The 19862-nt window shown below is 41.8% G+C and overlaps 3 protein-coding genes across 4 annotated transcripts in view; 1 reads left to right on the top strand and 2 right to left on the bottom strand.

Moving 5' to 3' along the window:
* Positions 1–1881: 1881 nt before the first annotated feature.
* Positions 1882–3884, top strand: LOC121941176 (putative claudin-24). Its single transcript, XM_042483904.1, has one exon. The coding sequence runs from the start codon at positions 2403–2405 to the stop codon at positions 3060–3062; it is 660 nt and encodes a 219-aa protein (XP_042339838.1). The 5' UTR covers positions 1882–2402; the 3' UTR covers positions 3063–3884.
* A 6823-nt stretch (positions 3885–10707) lies between these two features.
* LOC121940964 (claudin-34-like) lies at positions 10708–11790 on the bottom strand. Its single transcript, XM_042483648.1, has one exon. It carries the CDS (start codon positions 11788–11790, stop codon positions 11035–11037), a length of 756 nt encoding a protein of 251 aa, XP_042339582.1. The 3' UTR covers positions 10708–11034.
* Positions 11791–14742: 2952 nt separating this feature from the next.
* shroom2a (shroom family member 2a) overlaps positions 14743–19862 on the bottom strand; it is a 45563-nt gene continuing 40443 nt past the window's right edge. For both annotated transcript variants that reach the window (XM_042483646.1, XM_042483647.1), the window contains 4 exons: positions 19094–19615; positions 17244–17406; positions 16847–17119; positions 14743–16465 (listed from right to left, as the gene is read on the bottom strand). In XM_042483646.1, coding sequence (XP_042339580.1) covers positions 16193–16465; positions 16847–17119; positions 17244–17406; positions 19094–19615 — 1231 coding nt within the window. In that variant the 3' untranslated portion in view covers positions 14743–16192. The remainder of the gene's footprint in view (positions 16466–16846; positions 17120–17243; positions 17407–19093; positions 19616–19862) is intronic.

The raw sequence follows: 19862 nt of genomic DNA, 5'->3' as shown, positions 1-19862 counted from the left end.
GCATTCAGCATTTAGCTGGCATACATCGCAGGAGTCATGGAGATCGGGGAGAAAATGAAGAAATATATGTGATGGTAAACAAAACGTTTTGCTGGCAGCTAGAAAATACATTTCCTGTTAGGTTAAATTATATGGACAATATCCACAGAAAATGAAAAAAAACTTTTCCAGGCCTGGAAAATGTGTAATGACTGTGGGAACACTGTATATATACATACGTATATGTATACTTAAGATTCTTTTACAGAATTATTATTTTTATGGACTTTTTGTCAGATAATTTTTTTCCCACTTCCCTTTTAAATAGATTTTTCAGCTAATTTTCTTTTACTTTTTTACTTGTTTTTGTTTTTCTAACACTATAATAAATAAATAATATTTTTTATTATTATTTTTTGAAGGTAATTTCTTATAAGTTGCTCATTTTCTTCTTCCCATTAAAAAAAAAAAAAGCTCTGAAACCTGAGCAAATTGGTTTGATTTCTTTCAAAAACATTGGGAAAAAAGTTAATGACCAACTTGATGAGAAATTCTCACAAAATGCAAGAAATTAATAAAAGGTGTCCACGAAAATGAACCGTTAGTTTTAAAATGGGGAATAATTATTAGAAAATTATTAAAACCTAAAGGTAAAATGTCCAAAAAATATTTATTATCATTATAATTTGAGAGAAAATAAATTTTCTTGTAACTTTTTAATAATTTATTGCTATTTTTGGGGCCATGTTTCTGAAACAATTTCAAGTTTCAAAGGGTTTATAACATAAGAATTCATTTTTTTTTTTAATGATTATTTTCTAAGTAATCCAGGACCTTTGTTGACCTCTATCTGTGCCCAGCAGGAACTGCAACAACACTGATTTCCTCATAGTTTTCTTCAGGTTTCTGCTGCAGTGACTTAAATTCAGAGTGACACGAAATTCAAGTGGAATTTCCAGTAAGGGGGAGTTTCTGTCGCCAAACCGGTGTTCATTACGACGAGCACATTCTCCCTTTCTGTGTCACGGAGGAAATGTTCTTCTAAAATTATTTCTGCGACTTTGGAGGAAAAATTTTTTTTGTTGGAGTTTGGTTTTACAGTAACTGCAGTCCCCTCTGCAGACTGACACCTGACTGCGTGTGCAGCCGAGCAGACGTGCACCTCTGTGCAGACGTCAGTGCAGTCAGCTGAGGAGGAGGAGTTAGGCAGGCCGAGGATTTTTATCTGTACATTTTTGCTTGTGTGTTTGTTTGCGGTTGTGTTGGTCTGCGTGTGTTTACGCATGGGAAGCATTTCTCTCACATCAGAGCTTTGATCTATCGCCTCCTACGGTCATTTCCCACGGGCCACGTAGTGTTCATATGAGAGCGCACAATAAGCTGCACTGTTGCTTCTCTTTCAGTCACATGCAGCTAAAAGCCTGACTGTGACAACTGCCCTCACAAACTTATGAATATAATCCATTCTACAAAAAAAGTCATGCATCATCATTATTATTATTATTAACTAGACAGGTGTTTCATTAAAAAATTTCACTCTCCATGGAGTTTTTTTTTTCTTGCATAATGTGTGTTTATAAACTGTGAGGAGCTAAATTTACAAGACAGAGATTTTTTTTATCACACACCTAAGTCCGACACAGCGGCAAAAGCCATCCAGGGCGCAGCATTAAAAAAAAAAAGAAAAAAGAAAAATAATGATTTTGCTAACTTTTTTGATTTTTAATTTTTATTGTATTTTTGTTAAATTGTTAATTAAAGTAGATTTCTTATACGTTTCTGTGAATAATATATAACAATAACAACAACATTAATAATAATAATAATATAATCATTATTATTATTAATGTTTGTTATTATTTATAATAATAATAATAATAACCTTTTCAGAGGAGAGGGGTGGGGGCCTGACGAGGGTGTCATATGTGCTTGCTCCAGAACTGTATCCAGTTTTGAGAAGCTTATCTTTGTTTGTAAATAATAACCCAACTGTGCTGATTAGGTTGTTCCATGGTAATTTGTTATTTATACACAGGATGCAAAAAATTGACATCATGGAGTTAATCTGTTACATAAGAAATGCATGGTATAATATCCTGTCTACATTTAATGTGATCCCCCGTGGCCTGCTGTTGACACTGGCCATCTCTGCCCCTGCTGCCCATTGGCACAGCAGCCAAAGCAGGAGGACCGCAAAGGGGAGGGCCGAGCGTCAGGCCCCCTCTCCTCCCTGCTGCAGAAGATGTGTGCTCCTCTCGAGTGGGGACTGTTTGTGAAAGAGTCCAGAGCCGGAGCGGTCAAGTCTAATTATCAGGTGTTGTGAGCAGCAGCTTCTGTCCTAAGTGGACGTCCGTCTCCATCTGAAGTGCAGCCGGAGAAGACTCTGTGAAGCGTGGAGGTCAGAGAGAGGGAGAGCGAGAGAGATGGACACGTGCGCCTGCGCTTTGGAGCTGCTGGGGATGCTGGTCTACGTCGGAGCGTGGCTGTGCGCTTTAGCCACCACTCTGTTACCGCAGTGGCTGACCATGTCCACCGCTCTGCTGCCGGTGGAGAGCTACGAGCTGGGCCTGTGGGAGACGTGCGTGGTGCAGGACATCGGGGGGATGGAGTGCAGAGCTTACGACAGCCTGCTGGGCCTCTCCAGTGACCTCAAGCTGGCCCGCATGTTCATGTGCGCTTCCCTTGCTGTGGGCATGCTGGGAATGCTGGTAGCCATACCTGGACTCCACCTGGTCAACAGCTGTAAAGAGCGCGGAGGCTGCAGGACCAAGAGGACTTTAACCATCCTAGGAGGGGTACTGGGGATGATCTCTGGCGTGCTGTGTCTTATCCCCGTGTCCTACATGGCACATTTAGCCGTGATACATTTCTTTGATGACAAAGTGCCCGATGTGGTGCCACGGTGGGAGTTTGGCGATGCCTTGTTCTGCGGCTGGGCCGGAGGATTTCTTCTCATAGTGGCCGGGCTCCTCCTGGTCACCTCTTGCTTATGCTCACAGGTGGAGCCTCAGCCTGTGCTGCAGAGGAGATACCAGGTCATGCATACGGATGTTTCCCTCAAGAAACGCTCGGAGTACGTTTAAGGGACGAATCGTGAGAGATTTACCAGAGTAGAGACTGACAGCACATCACAATCACCTGTAGAGCTGCACTTCAAACTGCTTTCAAGTAATGATGTGGTTTTATATCAGAGATCCTGTGTAAGGGTTGCTTTATCGCCTGATTAAATGAGACCTTGTAGACTACAACAAATCCTCAGCGAATTTGCAGCTATTTTGAATGATTCACCTGCACAATCCAACATTGCATTTTAAAGGTCCCGTGTCTAAGATTGAGGGGGACATATGGGCAGAAATTGAATATAATATGATTGGCATAATGTTTTGACCATTGTAGTTAGCATCCTCCCTGCAACATGCCAAACAGCACTGGAAAAAACACTTACTTGTAGTGTGAAACTGCTTTATTCAGTGTTTTTACGTCTGAATCACCTGGTTTGTTTGTTTTGGAGAGAAAGAGAGAAAATTCGGCTCCCGATAAAAAAACTCCTGATTGTCTAGATTTTATGTTGTCAGAGAAAAAAGGGTGATAGAACACCCGCCCATCTCTGACATGCCAAACAGCACTGGAGAATGCTGTGTTTTAACATAAAACTCCTTTATTCAGTGGTTCAAGCTATTTGAATCACCTGATTTATTTGTTTTGTTGAGGAAGAAACCTTTGCAGATAATTCGGCTCCAAATAAAGACTTCCTTAATGTTTGGATCACAAGTTGTCAGAGAAAAAAGGTGAGAATATATGAGCATGAGGTAAGACAGCTGCCCATCTCCGAGAAGCCAAACAGTATTGGAGGAAACATGACTTTTAATGTGAAACTGCTTTATTTTGTGTTTTTACTGGTTTTGATCAACTGGTCCATTTGTTTTGGAGAGGAATACACTTCTGCGGATAATTCGGCTCCATGTAAAAACCTCCCGAACATCTGGATATAAGTTTATCAGAGAAAAAAGGTGAGCACACATCAGAGGGTGCTCGGCTTATGACCTGTCTATGACAAGCCAAACAGTCTCAGAAAAACACTGATTTACAGTTTTATTCAGTGGTTTTCAATAGCAACAATAAACACTAAAGAAATCCTAAATGAAAGAAGTTTCAGCTGGTTGCAATCTGCAGTCCTCCCCACTAGATGCCTCTAAATCCCCCTAAATGTTACACACTGGACCTTTAAAAGAAACTGCTGTGACTGGTAGAAATGAATATTTTTTTAAAGATATGTTTTATAAAATGCTTTATACTCCTTAATCCAGGGTGGCTTCAGGACCTTTCTCTTATCAGTGCCAACAAAGAAGAATTTCTAGTCTGTTGTAACAGAACATTTTAGCTTTTGAAATGCTGTAATTGTAAATTATTTTCAAACTAAAACATGTAGAAAGCACAAATTATTCTGTGCCTGGTTGAGTTTGCTTAAGGGCTGTAATGTGCAGCACTTTTCAGATGATTCACATAAAGAATTATATTGAAATTCTATTGAAAAGACTCTTTTTTCATGTAAAAAAGGAATTTTCTTATGCAACTGTTGTATTCTCTGTTGGAATATAATGACGTGGTAACGTAACAAACAACATATTTTTCCTCAGTTATGTCAGCAGTGGAAACATGGCTGCTCTTTTGCTCTTTCCCCATCCGGTCGTCTATTAGTCAAATAAACCTATAACCTATTTTGGTTTGGGGAGGCTGAAAACAGCCGCGTCGGTCCCTTCAGGTGCGTCTGCGGCGGTGGAAACACAGCTTGAGACTAATTCCATCAGATTTCCTGGTCACTTGCTGAGCTAAGCTGTGTTTAATGAATGCTCTAATGGGCGGCGTGTACTGTGAAGAATGTAGAACAGGTTGCCCTCGCGGCTCCCACTTTGACATAATTACACAAATTTGCCAAGGTCAGAGGGCGCCGCCGCTCTTTGCACTCCAAAAACTGTCTGTATCATTTACACAGACACGGGTACAGTGGCATGAATGTGTTATTGCATGAGAGGAGGATGATGACGGTGCTTTATGTACAGTCAGCACTTATAAACTGAAGTTAATTAGAGATAATGAAGTTGTCACAAGAGCATGTGTTGCCTGAGGGGGCCCGAGCCGTGACGTGCTTTGCTTTTGAGGGTATAAAAGTGTTTCTGTCAGGCCTCACAGAGCCGGAGAGCTTTGAGAGGCACCTCCTTATCCTCTGACGCCACACAGGCTGCAGGGAGGGCCTAGTGTCTCCCACTGTGAGGGCAGCTATCAGCAGGGGAGGCAGCGAAAACAACTGCAGAGATGTTCGTCTTGATTACCGTAATGCTGCAGAGCCGGGCAAAACGACATCACATAGGAAATGACATGTCATCTTCTCATGAGAAATTATGTTTAAATACAACAAACAAACCCACCCCAAAGGGTCGATAAGCAAAGTGCTCGCAGCGCGGAGGATATAAATTATTTGTTGTCTTTGTAAAATGACTGACTGTAACGTGAGCCTCTGCACTGACAGTTCAGATGGAGAGTCTTCAAATCCTGAGTTCAAACTACGATGAGATATGATTGTCAGGAGTTAGACTTTTGTGAAATCAGTCCTCCATTGCTCAACACACTCTTCTTAACAGATAAAAGATCACAATAACGCTCCCACAGCCTCACAAAAACCAAATCCCCTTATCAGTCTTATCTGACAGGCAAAGATGAGACGGAGTGAGAAGAAAAGTACTAATATGACAATGAGAAAATATTGCATTACGAGTAAAGGCTCAAAATCTTACTACATTTAAGTACAGAATTATTATTGGCAAAATAAAGTATCAAAAAGTACTTTTTGATGAGTACAGAGAAGTTTTCACATTCACATCAATCCAATCCAGTTCAGTGGTTCCCAGCTTTGGGGTCAGTGTCCTCCACAAGAGAACTCTGAGGGGTTGTGAGATGATTAATGGAAGAAGAAATGAGCCCTAAAACGCAAAAACAGAGATACTGACTTTTTTTTGTTCATTTTGTGATCTTAGCCTCAAGCAGAGGAGGATCAAGTGACAATCCTAGACTCAGGGGTAGGGGGGCGGGCAAAGAAGACCATCAAGTCCTCACTAAGAGCCGATTCATGGTTTCCATATCTGCATGGTTGACAGGGTTCGCTTTGAACCATGTGACATAACGGCATCATCTGCCCACGAGCACAAGTGTCTGCAGAGACCTTATGAGGACATCTGCATGCAACTCTTCAGTCCAGTCCAAAACACTGCAGTCAAACTGCAGCCGCTGCACTGAAGTTTTAAGATGGACAGACAGACAGTCCTTTTGGACCCAGCGGTGTCTTCCACCTGATGTCAGCAATAAGAGGACAGTAAGCTCATCATTCAGCCCTCCTGCTGAACGCTGGGAGCTGACGCTGACCCTCGGTTGTAATTTGAATAGGACGGTGTCTGTGTGGTTTTGGGGCAGCGGCAGTGAAATCTATAATGCCTAAAAGGAAGGTTTAAGGGGGTTTATAGTTGTCTTTGCAAAATGTGCCATCAACCCCTTAAACTTGAGAAAATTGGTTTTATTTCTTGCAAAAAACACAGAGTAGAAAATAAGCAACTTAACAAGATTCAGCCCAAAAAGTAGTGAGAAATGAGTTAAAAGTTACATGAAAAATACCTGAAAATAATAAGAAAAAAAGTTTTAAAAAGACAAATAAGCCAAATAAAGCTCAAAATAAATTTTTTAAAAAAGTATTTTCCCCATAATACTATTTATAAATATAAATATAAATTACCCCCCCTTTAAAATAAAATAATTTTCAGGTATTTTTCCTGTGGATCACAGAGGCCCGGCAGTTTAACGTCTTTCTAACTCCTCCCCTAAAGATTTTTTTATTTTTACTTTTTACAAAAGTTTTCATCTCTAACCAACGCTGACGCAAGTGACATCACTTGAGGACTTTTAACAGATATTTTGCACAGCCCCCTCTGAGGCCACAAAGGTCTCAATACAACTGTTCTGAGTTTCCCTTTAAGAGAGGAAATTATTAAATGAATCATGTCTGTAACACGACACCATCTAAACACTGCATTTGTCTACAAAAATCACAATCATCTTTACAAAATGTTATATTTGACAAATAAATCATATATCAAAATCTAAATCTGAAAAGTGATCAGTCACAGTATCTTTCAGATATCTGTGCTATCTGTCCCCTCCTCTCTACACTTGGAGACAGCACCGACCGTAATAAAATTTATCTGATCTCGATCTCATGATTGCAGGAATCTCCAAAGATGATAAAAGATCATATGACCTGACCGTTCATCTGCTCTGAGCTTTACAACCAATCGTCCCTGTCCAATCTGAATAACTGTGAATAAAACTCCACGTGAACCGACAGTACGTCTGACTTATGGCAACATTTTTTAATATGACTCATCTTAATTTAATTGCTCGATCGCTTTCCTCTCTCAGAGCCTTATCAGCTCTCCTCATAGCTGACAGAGTCGATGACTTAGCGTGACCGATTAGATAAAACAGAACCAGCTCAGGGTATTATGTCAGGCTTATCTGTGGAGGGGAATGTGCAACTGAGAGGTGGGAGGTTAGTGAAGACAGAAACGGAGAATTATTTAAAATACTTTCCCCAAATCTCTTATCTGGAGGAATGCTTTTGAATAATATTCAGTCATACTGGGTTAAATTAATATCTGCGTTCTGCTGTTACAGATTAACGGCACAGAGTCTGCGATGAATCAGGTCTACCTTTCATCCACTTGTTGGACTTGTGTTTTTGACAGAGAGCTGCACTCGGCTGAAGAAGGTCTTTTGTTTCTCAGCAGCGAGCCGCCTCCAGAGAGGTGCAGCGGGCCACTGGGCCACAGTGTGTGTGTGTGTGTGTGTGTGTGTGTGTGTGTGTGTGTGTGTGTGTGTGTGTGTGTGTGTCTTCCCTGGCAACAATCAGGGCTGTGAGGCGGCCCCCTCTCCGTACTCACATGCCTGCTCTCGTCAGCCTCCTACCCAGGTCACATGAGAAGGCCCCCCGGTCAACCTGACCGCTGAGATCCCTCCTCACATGGGGCCCCGTCTGAAGCCCACACCTTGGCCTGTCATGTCACCTCCCCCAGACGGACTGGCGATAACGCTGATCGGTCATTACGGGACTCCAAACGGCTCTGTTGGATAACACTGGAGAGATAAAGTTTATTGTAACATCTGCAGATATGAACACGGCCCTGAACTCTGGAAACACAAAGCTGCAGCTCCTCACTTCACCGGAGCCACATGTTTATTAGAGCATAACACACGAATATTTCAATACGTCTTTATCTTTACATACTAGTATGTACAATGTAATGTTGCATAAAGCAAATATTATTATATTTTAAACACATCACATACTCCACGTTATACATAACATTTTAAATTTTTTACACACTGGTGTGAAATTGAAGCATAATGCACATTTTTTTAAATATTTCTATACCTTTATATACTAGTTTATTGTAATGCAATGTAAACGCTGTAGTGACAGATGTCATGTGACATACATAGAAACATACTTTTTTTTTAAAAGCCAAACCATGATTTTTTTTTTTTTCTGAATATACATACATACAACAAATCAGTGGTGGTACATAGAAAATAAAGATATGGTAATTTCGTTCTTTGTTTTTCTTTTCTTAAAAAAATTCCAAAAAGAACCAATAAAGGGTATGGTTGAAATACCGGATCAATGACAGAGGACCAATGATCAATAATTGATGAGCAGTACTGGTAAGAGTAGTAGTACAATTAAAATCTAAATAGCCGGCCCTACTCAGAATTATATTTAAGACCAGTTTTAAAGTAGCCACAATTGAAATGTTAAAAACAACATGAACTGAATCAATTACATACAATTTGGGAGGATTTTGCCAAAATATTAATTGTAAAATAAACATACATTTTTGGTGACACATGGTAAATTATTATTATTATTATTTTTGTTTATTTATTTTTTAGAGTTTGCAGTTATTTGAGCTTTAACATGTCATGTGTCAGAAACACAATTCATAAAAATTCTACTTCCCGTGTCCATTTTAAGACATTTTTAAAGACTGATTAAAGATATTTTAATACCAATAAAGGCCTTATCTTTAGATTAATGGATTCAGTGCTTTTTGTGGTTTTTTTAGTATCTTCAGAAACTCTGATGCATAAAACGAGTGGAAACTGCACAGTTAGTGTGAAAATGTATGCATATTTGGAAAAAACACTGCATGTTACTGTTAAAATGAACGCGCTGTCCCATTGCGTTCAAAAGTGACGCCAGAGGGAAACAGCATCGTTGTCTACAGTCAGTATTTGAGAGCTGGGAGTGAGTATGTATGTTATGTTTTCAAACCACAGATCTACTGAGTGTTAAACGTTTTTCGGCTCTTTGTTTTTGGTTTTCTGACCCACAACTTTACTGTTTTGGTTCACTCTCTTAACTTTTACTGTTGTTTTCAGTGAAAAACCGTCGTGTCTCGTGTTTGTCAAAGGGGTGAATTTCAGCACGACAGATCTTATATCCACTAAATTCTACACGCTAGACCTTTTAAAAGACTAAAGACAGCTTTTATTTTAAGGAGTACATTACCTGTGAGGGATAAAAACGTTTACCAGACGCTGCTCGTCTGAGGCGGATTTTCGCTGCTTTTAATGCTGTTGCTCGAGCTACAGGTCGTACTTCCGCCTTCTCGCGTGCCCGCCGCTGTGACACAAAGAGTACAAAAGATCAAGAGCGACACCTGCCGCTCTTCACACTGTCTCAAACTCAACCAAGCTGTAAAACGAGGCAGCTTTTATTAAATATAAACCAAAATGATGCTACTATGTTGCCTATTTATTGTCTGAAATGTCTTTAGAAACATATTTCGAGGCCTTATTTAGCCGTAATACGATAATACGATACGATTAAACAAGAAAACTGTTTTGATGGCGCTGGTTAAAACTGAGCAGTGCTACTCATATGTGAAACAAGAATATGTATCTAAGTTGCCTATTTCTCACCTAAATGTTGCAGAAACTTATTTTATCTTAGCATTTAACTGTATTTCGGGATTGTTTTTAACATCCAGCTGCCATATTGTTTCTTGTTTTGAAGCGTAAGTGGAATTGGGCAGCGCATCCTGGAAGTTGATGGTTTTCTACCTGATAATCAAACGCAAGTGTCACACATTTTTTGTAGCATGTTAGTATTTTTATTTTAGTATATTTAAGTGTATTATAGTGTATTCTTTTAAGTGTATATTCTATAGATATTTTACTGATACATATATTCTTAACGAATATGGAAAAGTCCTTTATTTTATATTTTACCTCTTCTAGTGTGATACATTTATTTCTGTGTTTTTATTGCCCCTTTGCAATGCCGTATAACTTGCTGTTGTAACAAAAGAATTTCCCAACTTGGTATCAATCAAGCACATATCTATCTATCTATCTAGAGACCGTATTTACAGCAGTGTAATATGTTTTTAAATCAGTTTTTTATTTTTCAGTTTATGATCCAATGACATTGAAATCTACTATACTATATTTTAAAGCACCATCTCATATCAGTGTTATCTAGCTCACAGTGTTTGTGGTAATATAACATCATATAGTCTAAACTGATACTGTAGGTCCTACAGTAATTTCGCAACTCATTTTGTGATTAACTGTACTTTGACTGTTCTTCTCTGACATTGTCCAAGTCACTTTCCCGTGGATGAAAGAAAAAAATGAAAATCCAAGTATTTTTTAGTTAGTTAAATCATGGGTGTATTATGAGACAACGGCCCCTGGACACAGATATGCAAAAGGCCCCACCACCACTTCTACATAGGAGATAGACACAGAGGATGTGGTTTTTCTTCTTTTTATTGTTGTTGTTTTGCATCTCTTTGTGGTCCTTTAGAGTATCTTTCTGGTCCGTAAGTATTACAGTAATTTCATTGCTATCTTGCTGATGGAGGCCAACTTTGGGCCCCTGGACCTGTGCCTGGTTGGCCTGTTCAGTAATCCATCCATTGTTTAAATGTTCCTGATGTTTCTCCATCACGAGACCTCTCCATAGTGAAATGCAGGATTATCTCGGCCCTGGTTGTCTCCATTTGGTAATTCAGACCTCTGTGCCGGGGTCGTTTCAGTCCAGGGACCATGGAGCGGGACCCTGGAGGCTCTGGGGGCCTCTGCGCTCAGGGTCTCCCAGACGTAGCGGTAGCTGAGAAAAATCAGCCCGCTTACGAGCATCAATATGGTGGCGGCGAGGCCAACCCCGATGGCCGAGCCGACCTGCTGCCTGAGCGGAGCTGCAGGGAGCTGGAACTCAGGAGGGAAGTCAATGGTTCTGTTGTTCAGCACAGAGTTCAGGTTCCACGCCAGCGGCACCACGCAGAGCGTCGCCGTCAGCACATACAGCATCCCTGCCAGCACGAAGACCAGCCTGACGTTCCTCCGATCCTCTAAAGAGAAGTACACCATCCTCATGGCCACCACAGCGGTGATGTTCCCCACCAGGCCGCAGATCATCGCCAGCACCATCAGCACCTGAGCCGCGGGGATCTCCGCAGGAGCGAAGGGGGCCGAGACGCTGATGCTCTGACAGTTCTCCATGCTGGGGAGGGCGTGGCTGTAGAAACACGCCCTCCAGATCCCCACCCACGCCACACCCGAGGTGATGACGGACACGTCGGCCACGTGCCACAGCCGCCACTCGTTGAGGCCGACTGTGGTCATGATTAGGATCCACGCCAGGAACCCGGAAACCAGGCCCAGGAACTGCCAGTGAGCAGTGTGAGCCAGAAAAGTCATCCTGCCCAGTGAGACCGCTAACGACTGAACAGACTCACAGCTGACTCACACATCGTGCCCGACGTCCATCACACCTGCTGAAAACACAAATACACACAACTGTGTTAAAGCAGCATAAGTTCCCCCTCTCCAAAAGCCCCAAATCTTATTTAAAAAAAAAACAGAATAAGTTCTCAGAGTTTGCTCAGTATACTCACATTCATGTTTTGGTATTATTTTCACATTTAATCGGGGAATTGTAAACACTAAAAAAATTTAAAATTCACATTATAAATCATGAGAATTAAGGAATATGAGACACAAGTCTTGTGGTACAAGTATTTTTTTTTTTGGCACAATCACAGCCTTAAAATTACATTTTAAATGTCCTGGGCTTTAAACAACGGCTTTATGTGACTTTATCCTGGCAGGAAATGCAGCGATGTCTTTGTAAAAACACAACTGCTTTTCATGGCACTACACCTGCTGGTAACCCAGTAAAAGAAAAAGCAAAGAAAAGGCTCTCCTTCCTGTGAAAAATCCTGGTTAACTTCTACAGAAGAGCAACAGAAAGCATACTGACTGGAAACTCACAAACTGGCATGGTTCATGCACGGCGCAGGACAGGAAGGCTCTACAGCGGGGGATTAAAACTGCCCACAACATCACCGGTTTCCATCGACAGAGCATCAGTGACCTCCGTGAAGTGAGGTGTCTGCACAGAGCCCAAAGGGCAACGACAGACAGCAGCCACAACAGACACGGTCTGTTCACCCTGCTGCCGTCTGAGAAGAGATACAGAAGTATCCGCTGCCGATCCACCAGACTACGAAGCAGTGTCTTTCCCAGGCTTCTCCGCTTTTCGTGTCCCTTTCCAAACTGTTTGGGAAAACAACTGTTTTTCATGCAACTATAGCAGCAGGAAACGCAGTAATGTGGCTGTGAAAACTCATCACTTTTCATGTCATCGTGGCAGGTAACACAGATGTCTCTGCTTTAAACAACTGTATTTTATGCTGCTGTCGGGCAGAAATGCAGCAATATCTTAGCCTTAAAACAATTTTTTTTCACGGCACAATCCTTGCATGAAAAACAGTGCCCTTTTTGTAAAAAAGCAGCTTCCTGACATTATCCAACAAGAAATGCAAAGATGGCTCAGTAGAAACAATTGCATTTCATAGCACTTTACCAGCTGAATAGGTAGCAACGATTGTTCAAACTCAACCACTTTTCGTGGAACTATCCTGGCAGAAAATGCAGCTATGTGTCTGTAAAAAGCAACTTCTTTTTTGTGGCGATTCCTGATAAACCCAGCAATGTCTAAGTATTAAAAATAAAACACTTTTCATGCCACTATCCAGTAGGAAACAGAGGTGTCTTGGTTAAAAAAAAAAAGCTTTTCATTGCACTATCCTGGAGGAAAACGCAGCAATGTCTCGACCTTTAACAACTGCTTTTAATGCCACTGTTGGGCAGGAAACGCAATGATACCTCAGCCTTAAAACAACTGCTTCTTCTGACATTATCCAGGCTGGAAACACAGTGATTTCTGGGTAAAAAACAAACACTTTTCATGCAGCTATCCGTCAAGAAACTCAGCAATGTCTTGCCTTTAAACAACTGATTTCATGCCACTATCCGACAAGAAACACAGTGATGCCACAGCCTTAAAATGGCTTATCGTAACATTATCCTGGCAAGAAATTCAGCGATATCTTAGTAACCCACAGCTGCTTTATTTTTACTTTTGCATCCAGAAACAAATGTACGACTGGGCTGTATGTTGAGAGGTAAATAAAAATACCTTTTGCTCACCTCAGTGTGTCTTCAGTGTTGATTTCTTGCTCTCACTGTAAGCCGAATCGTTCCACGGATGCTTTATCTGTTACAGAATTAATCTGATCGACTGTCCACATTTTGCTCCGTGAGATGACGGCTGTTAACACCTGACACCTGCTCAGGATACTCCAAAGTCTTTTCCCTCCACTTTATCAGCAGCGAGGAAGGCGTGGGCGAGTTAATGAATGACAGCGAGGAGTGAGCCAATCACCAAACAGAAATCAATCAAACACATCAGGACTGCGTGATTTCAGCAGACTCTTTATTTAATATAAAGGAGTGCAGCTGGTAAAGTGTTAAGAGCCGGGCTGCAGCAGTGCATGAAGCGTGTGAAAACTGTAACAAATGTGCAGAACAAACATCCTCCAATTGGTTTTTACCTTTGTGGGAGTGATTCAATCCATTCAGTCTGACATCTGATGGACTGAAGTTCAAGATGGTCAAAATGCTTTGGACTGACTCCATATTTGGTCGCAAAATGATCAACGAGAATGATTTGTAGTGTTGAAATTTATCTAGAAGTCAAGTAACAACCGTGTAACTATGCATTCAACATCTGCACCGTGAAAAACAAAACACAGTGAAGTAATAAGACAAAATACAGAAACACTTGGTCAACTTATACGTGGCAAATATCATCATCTAAATGTTTTTTTTTCTTTTCTTTCTGGCTGAGAATAAAACCGAGCAGCAGCATGCAGAAGTGGATGAAAAGACCGGACAGTGTTCGCAGTGACGTGGGTGACGCCTCAGGCACCTCAGACGTGGATACACTTGATTTTAAGTCTGGATGTGAAGTGCTTCTGCTTGGTGAAGTTGAACAAGTGCTCTCTCTCTTTACAGGTACATTCACAGGGCTGCTGCTGCACTGACACCCACCGAGTCTTTCTGCCGCTTCAATCAAATCGACGGAGTAGATGTTGGCATTGTACGTTTCTGCGTACTACAGATATGCTATGTTTGTTACGTTTGCAGCTGATATGTTGAAACTTTACATTCAACAATGCTGTGTGGTTAGGCTTAGGCACAGAAACCACTTGGTTATGGTTAAAAAAAGATCATGTTTTGGGGGCACAATCCCTGCTGGAAAAAAGTGATGTCTGTAAAAAGCAACCACTTTTTGTGGCACTATTCCTGATGGAAAAACATATATGTTTGGTGCCTAAAAAGCTGCTTGAAACACAGTGATGAATCACAAAAAAACACTCCTGTTTAGTGTCTAAACAGCCAGTGAAAACACAGTGACAGGTCACTAAAAACACTTGTGGTGCTTCAAAATTTGGTGGAAACACAGTCAAGTGTCGTTAAATAACCCCCACGTTTAATGCCTAAAAAGTTAGTGGAAACAGCAAAGTGTCATTAAAAAGCTTTTGGGGCCTACAGTCTGATGGAAACACAGTGATGGTCACTCAGAAAGTTTTGTTTAGTTCCTTAAAAGCCGATGGAAAAACAACCAAGTGTCACTACAAAACACTCAAAATCCAGTGGAAACACAGGGATGGGCTGCTACAATACATCCACATTTGGTGCTTAAAAAGCCTAAAAAGTGGATGGAAACAAGGTGAAGTGTTGCCAAAAACACCCCTATTTGGTGCCGAAAAAGCTGCTGGAAACATAGTGAAAGGTTGTTTTAAAACACTCATGTTTGGTGCCTAAAAAGCCGGTAAAAACACTGCGACAGGTCATTAAAAAACAGCCACATTTGGTGCCGAACGACACAAAAGTGTCACAAAAACACACTCCTGTTTTGTGCCTAAACACCAGTGGAATCAGTGAAAACAAATCACTAAAAAACACTTGTTTGGATACAAAAAGCCAGCAGAAACGCAGCAGTGTCACTAAAAAACACGTTTGGTGCCTTAAAATTTGGCAGAGACACAGCCTCAGGTTGCTAAATCATAAGTCATTTTGTTGTTTCTTGATCTGCTCAAAGACGACGTCACTTAAGGAACTTCAAAATGCTACATGTGAAATGTGCAAATGTAACATAGTTTGCAGAAACATACAATGCCCTGTCCGATTATTGCAGAAGAAAAGATTCTTCAGTGAGCAAAGTGCCGGCACAAAAATCTTGGTTAAAGGCCACTAGTTCATATAGAAACGTTAACGCAGAACTTTGTGTTTACTGAGATATTCGGCCAGATTCGATGAGTTACGTGAAAAGAGTTTGTGAAATTATTCAAACATGATAAATACTCCTCAGCGTGTGCCACACATCAGGTGGCACAGCTGCTCAAATCAGTGAAGATAAAATACTGTCCCCTCCTGCACAGATTCAAAAGGCTACAATAAATTACTAGAAAAAATAAAAATAAAAACAAAGCAAAAATGGCGTGAAAGACATTAGATACAGTGGTTGGTTGATGCCAGGGAGAGCAGCATCTTTCACACACGAGTTACTGATGGATGCTGCCGGTCTGAGAGGACGAAGTGAAGCAGGAAGACGAGCTCAGATGAGACTTCACCACAGAGCTAAAAAAAAATGGCTGTTTGTCTCTGCAGAGTCTTCATCTCTGTCTCCCTCTGTTGGACACGAGTCTCAACAGCAACTCAGAGTCTTCAGCACCGACAGCGTCCGGCAGCTTCACAAGGCGAGCCTCTGCTCTATGGGCAGGCTGTCCGTCAGACACTTGAGCTGCTCCTCGCCCAGTTTGATTTTGTCCTCGAGCTTGCGCTGCTCGATGATGAGCGCAGACTTCATCTTGACAAAGTGCTCGTAGTCTGTAAGGCAGTCCTCCTGCAGGTGGCTGGCCAGGATGTCGTAAACCACGCGCTCCCGGCGGTCCAGGTTCTCCTTCAGCTCCTTCGCATCCTCGTGCTGTCGAATCAGCAGCTTCCTCTTCTCGATCAGCGTACGCTGGAGATGAAAGAGACACATGAGGATTTGAGAATTTTGTTTTAGAGGAAGGAAACAAAGTCAAAAATAATGATAAAATCACAACTAAAAGACAACAAACTGAACATACTCTGTAACTCATTTAAGATCCAGTGTGTTTTATTTTTATGTTTTATGTGCTGTTTCTACACGTTTGATGTGTTCTTATGAGGTTTAGATGGAAACTGATGTCGCACAAATGCTGTACATTGTTGGTTGTTTTGCAGCTGCAGCGCTCTCGCTCGATACTGGACCAATATCAAAAACTGTCATCTTTAACACCTTTAATGTGAAAAAATAGTGTCCGGATTGAAAAATAAATCACTGTGTATATATTATATATATATATATATATTTACTCACCCTCTCCCCAGCTGTGGCGTCCTCCTCCAGACTGTTGAGGGCGTTTTCCACTCTGGCCAGGCGGCCCGACAGGGACAGCAGCAGACTCACCACCTTGTCCAGATCCCCGACGAACATCCTGAACTTGTCCAGCTCGTTGGGTTTGCAGACCTGCTGGACTTGAGCCTCCACCTCGTCTCCCAGAGCGTTGTTGTCGAGGACGTCCTCCTGAAGACTCTCCCGGGCCTCGCGCAACACCTGAAGCTTCCTGCTGAGGCTGTCGATCAGCTCTTGCTGCAAATGGGAATGAAAAAAAGGAGATACACAAACAAAACTCAGGCTTTTACTCACATTTTTTACTCCATGGTTCAAGTTTGGTTAACAAATCAACACTAAATATGACAGGAGTGTATGGTACCTTCTTGTTGGCCAGGTCAATGTCCAGTTCGTCTTCAGAGTCTTCCTCCTCCTGCTCCTGCATGTCCTTCATCTTAATGAGGAGCTCAGCTTTGGGAGCAGATGTGCTGTAATATGTAGAGCTGGTTACCATGGTGACAGCTGCCAAACTGTCCTCCTTTTCCCTGAAATACACAAAAACAAAAACAAATACACACAGGGTAAAGTTCAGACAAAATAAACGACGGACCTCATACGAGAACCACTGGTACAAAAAGGGTGGGTCTTTAGTGACAAGTCATGAGATATATGTTTTCATATTAGTTGATGGAGCTACAACAATTAACCCTTTGAAACCTGAGAAAATTGGCTTGATCCTTCAAAAACATAGGAAGAAAAACATGAGCAACCAAAGCAAAAATGACAAATTAGCAAGAAATTAGTTTTAGTTTTAGTATCATATCACTCATAATGAGCCACTTAGCTTCAGTAATATATTTTTCTATCTTTATTTGTGTCAAACGATCACTCTCTTGCGATAGCAGGTCACTGGCAGCTACATTAATATTTTGTTTTGGCTCATTTAACACACCTACTAACGCTGTTACATTTAACTGCTGATTTGGCATTTGGACTTGAAACTCATTCAAATTATTCTTTTTTTTATCTAGTAACATCATTGTGAATGAAAATTGTCCTCAAACTGAATATAGTAATAATCAACTCTCATGAAGACGCACTTTCTCCTGAGCAGGTGGTAATTATCTGATTTAACAAGACATTTTACACCTGTACGAGCAAACCTCACAGATTTGAGCCAAGAATAGAAAAATGCTCTTGCTATTGCGTGAGTCCTGTTTATGAATTAGTTTCACCTCATACGCACTCAGACGTAACAGAGCTTATTATTTTTCCGGAGTGATTGTACACGTCAGATTTTTCATATCAAACAAACTGCAAGTGAGAGCAAACACACTGCAGGTCGAACCAGGTGAGCTGTGTACACATTTAATGTTCCTCACACAACGCACTGCGCTGTATGAAAGAAACGCATGTGACACAATTTATTCATAGTGGGGCTGAATGAGATTCTTATCCATAGTGAATATATTACATACAGTAGCCTGAAGGTAAGTCGGCACACCCCTAGTTTGTAGAAGCAGGCTGGAGTATCGACAAGGAAGCTAGGCAATGTACTGCTGTCGGCAGGTAGCAGCAAAATGTATTTCAGACTCCTAAAAATTTAAGATCACTAACCCTAACCCCGTTTTTGAAGCTACCAGACTCCACTTACAAAAACAGTCATTTTTCTTCTGAGAACACAGGAGCTGCTGGTCTGCAGCTGCCTCCATCAGTTAGATTGTTTTGTCTTGCCTGGCTTACAGGTACATGTGATGAATCAGTGCTGTGGGCGCTATTAATAGCCGCCGTGTGTATTGGTCACGCGCAATGACAGGTGTTTTGTTGGAAACACCTGGAGCGGGCTGTCGGACATGTCCGCGTGCTGGAGCGGGCTGTCGGACAGTCAGTGGTCGTGACACTTCATAGTTCGATAAGTGGCCTCATCATGTGACAAAGAAAACTGCTTCAGTTTCCCGTCAGAACAGGCTGTCTCATGGTAAGGTGAAGCAGTGAAAATATTTTAAACTCATATTGATTTTTTTTTAGGTGGCTAAAATGCTGCTGCCCTGTCCACAGCAGTACATAGTTTGGCGTCTGTGTCTGTACTCCTGCCTGCTTCTTCAAACTGGGGGTGTGTCAACCAACATCTGTAGATAATACACTGACTGTGTATAAATACCTCATATAACCTCTCTTCAAAAGATCCAAACAATATCTTTAAGGTGATCTTTTAAACAGTGTGAGACTGACCTTTCCTCCGCGGGGCGGCTGACTGTCTGTTTCGTCGGCGCCTTCCTGCGCTGGTGAGCTCCCTCCAACAGCTGCTCCCCCTGAGGGAAGATTCCCTCCATCAAGTCCATGGTGGTCTTCATCTTGCTCTGGTCCAGAATATCAACGAGTGATTTATCCTTCCCCATGATGTCTCTGGCCAGCTCCTCTCTCTTCTGATCCTCGTCAGACAGCCCCGCGGTGACCGTCGCCCTGGTGCCGCTGGACTCGTCTGCCGGCTGCTGACTGTTAGAGTTGATGTGATCTCCGACGGTGGTCATGTACGTGTCGTCGGGCTGTCGAGAAAACGCACAGAAGACTGAGTCCTGCCCTGCGGAGCCCAGACTGCCGAGCCTGGTCACACCGGGACCCTCAGCTTCAGCAGGAGGGTCGCTGTGCTGCAAATATGGATGATTCTCCTTCTCCGTGACTCCCTCTGTGTGGACAATCCTGATGGGCACTTTTTTCACTGCAGGGTGTTGGTGTTCAATCACCTGATCCATCCTGAAATGACAAAGAAAGACACAGAAAATCAGAGTTTTTTCTGGATGTAGTACAAAATCTCTCTTTGCAGCTATACACAGATTTAAAAGTTTCACTGCAGGATGGCAACAGAGATTTTTTCCATGCTCAGTTCACTGGAATATCCGAGACAGTGGGACTCCTCCCACCACTTTGGTTTCTGCACGCTGCAGTAATCCCACAGTGCAGTCAGAAGTTCACTACAGATGATATCAATTAGTTCTGATTC

Source organism: Plectropomus leopardus, chromosome 3 (genome assembly GCF_008729295.1).
Source record: "Plectropomus leopardus isolate mb chromosome 3, YSFRI_Pleo_2.0, whole genome shotgun sequence".
Classification (NCBI taxonomy): Eukaryota; Metazoa; Chordata; class Actinopteri; order Perciformes; family Serranidae; genus Plectropomus; species Plectropomus leopardus.
The sequence above is the reverse complement of the archived record's forward strand: the minus strand, read 5'-3'. Positions and strand labels throughout refer to the sequence as shown.

Bases quoted from the DNA above. Each gene is read 5' to 3' on its own strand.
- LOC121940964 (XM_042483648.1), bottom strand. From the start codon at position 11,790: ATGACTTTTCTGGCTCACACTGCTCACTGGCAGTTCCTGGGCCTGGTT.
- LOC121941176 (XM_042483904.1), top strand. From the start codon at position 2,403: ATGGACACGTGCGCCTGCGCTTTGGAGCTGCTGGGGATGCTGGTCTAC.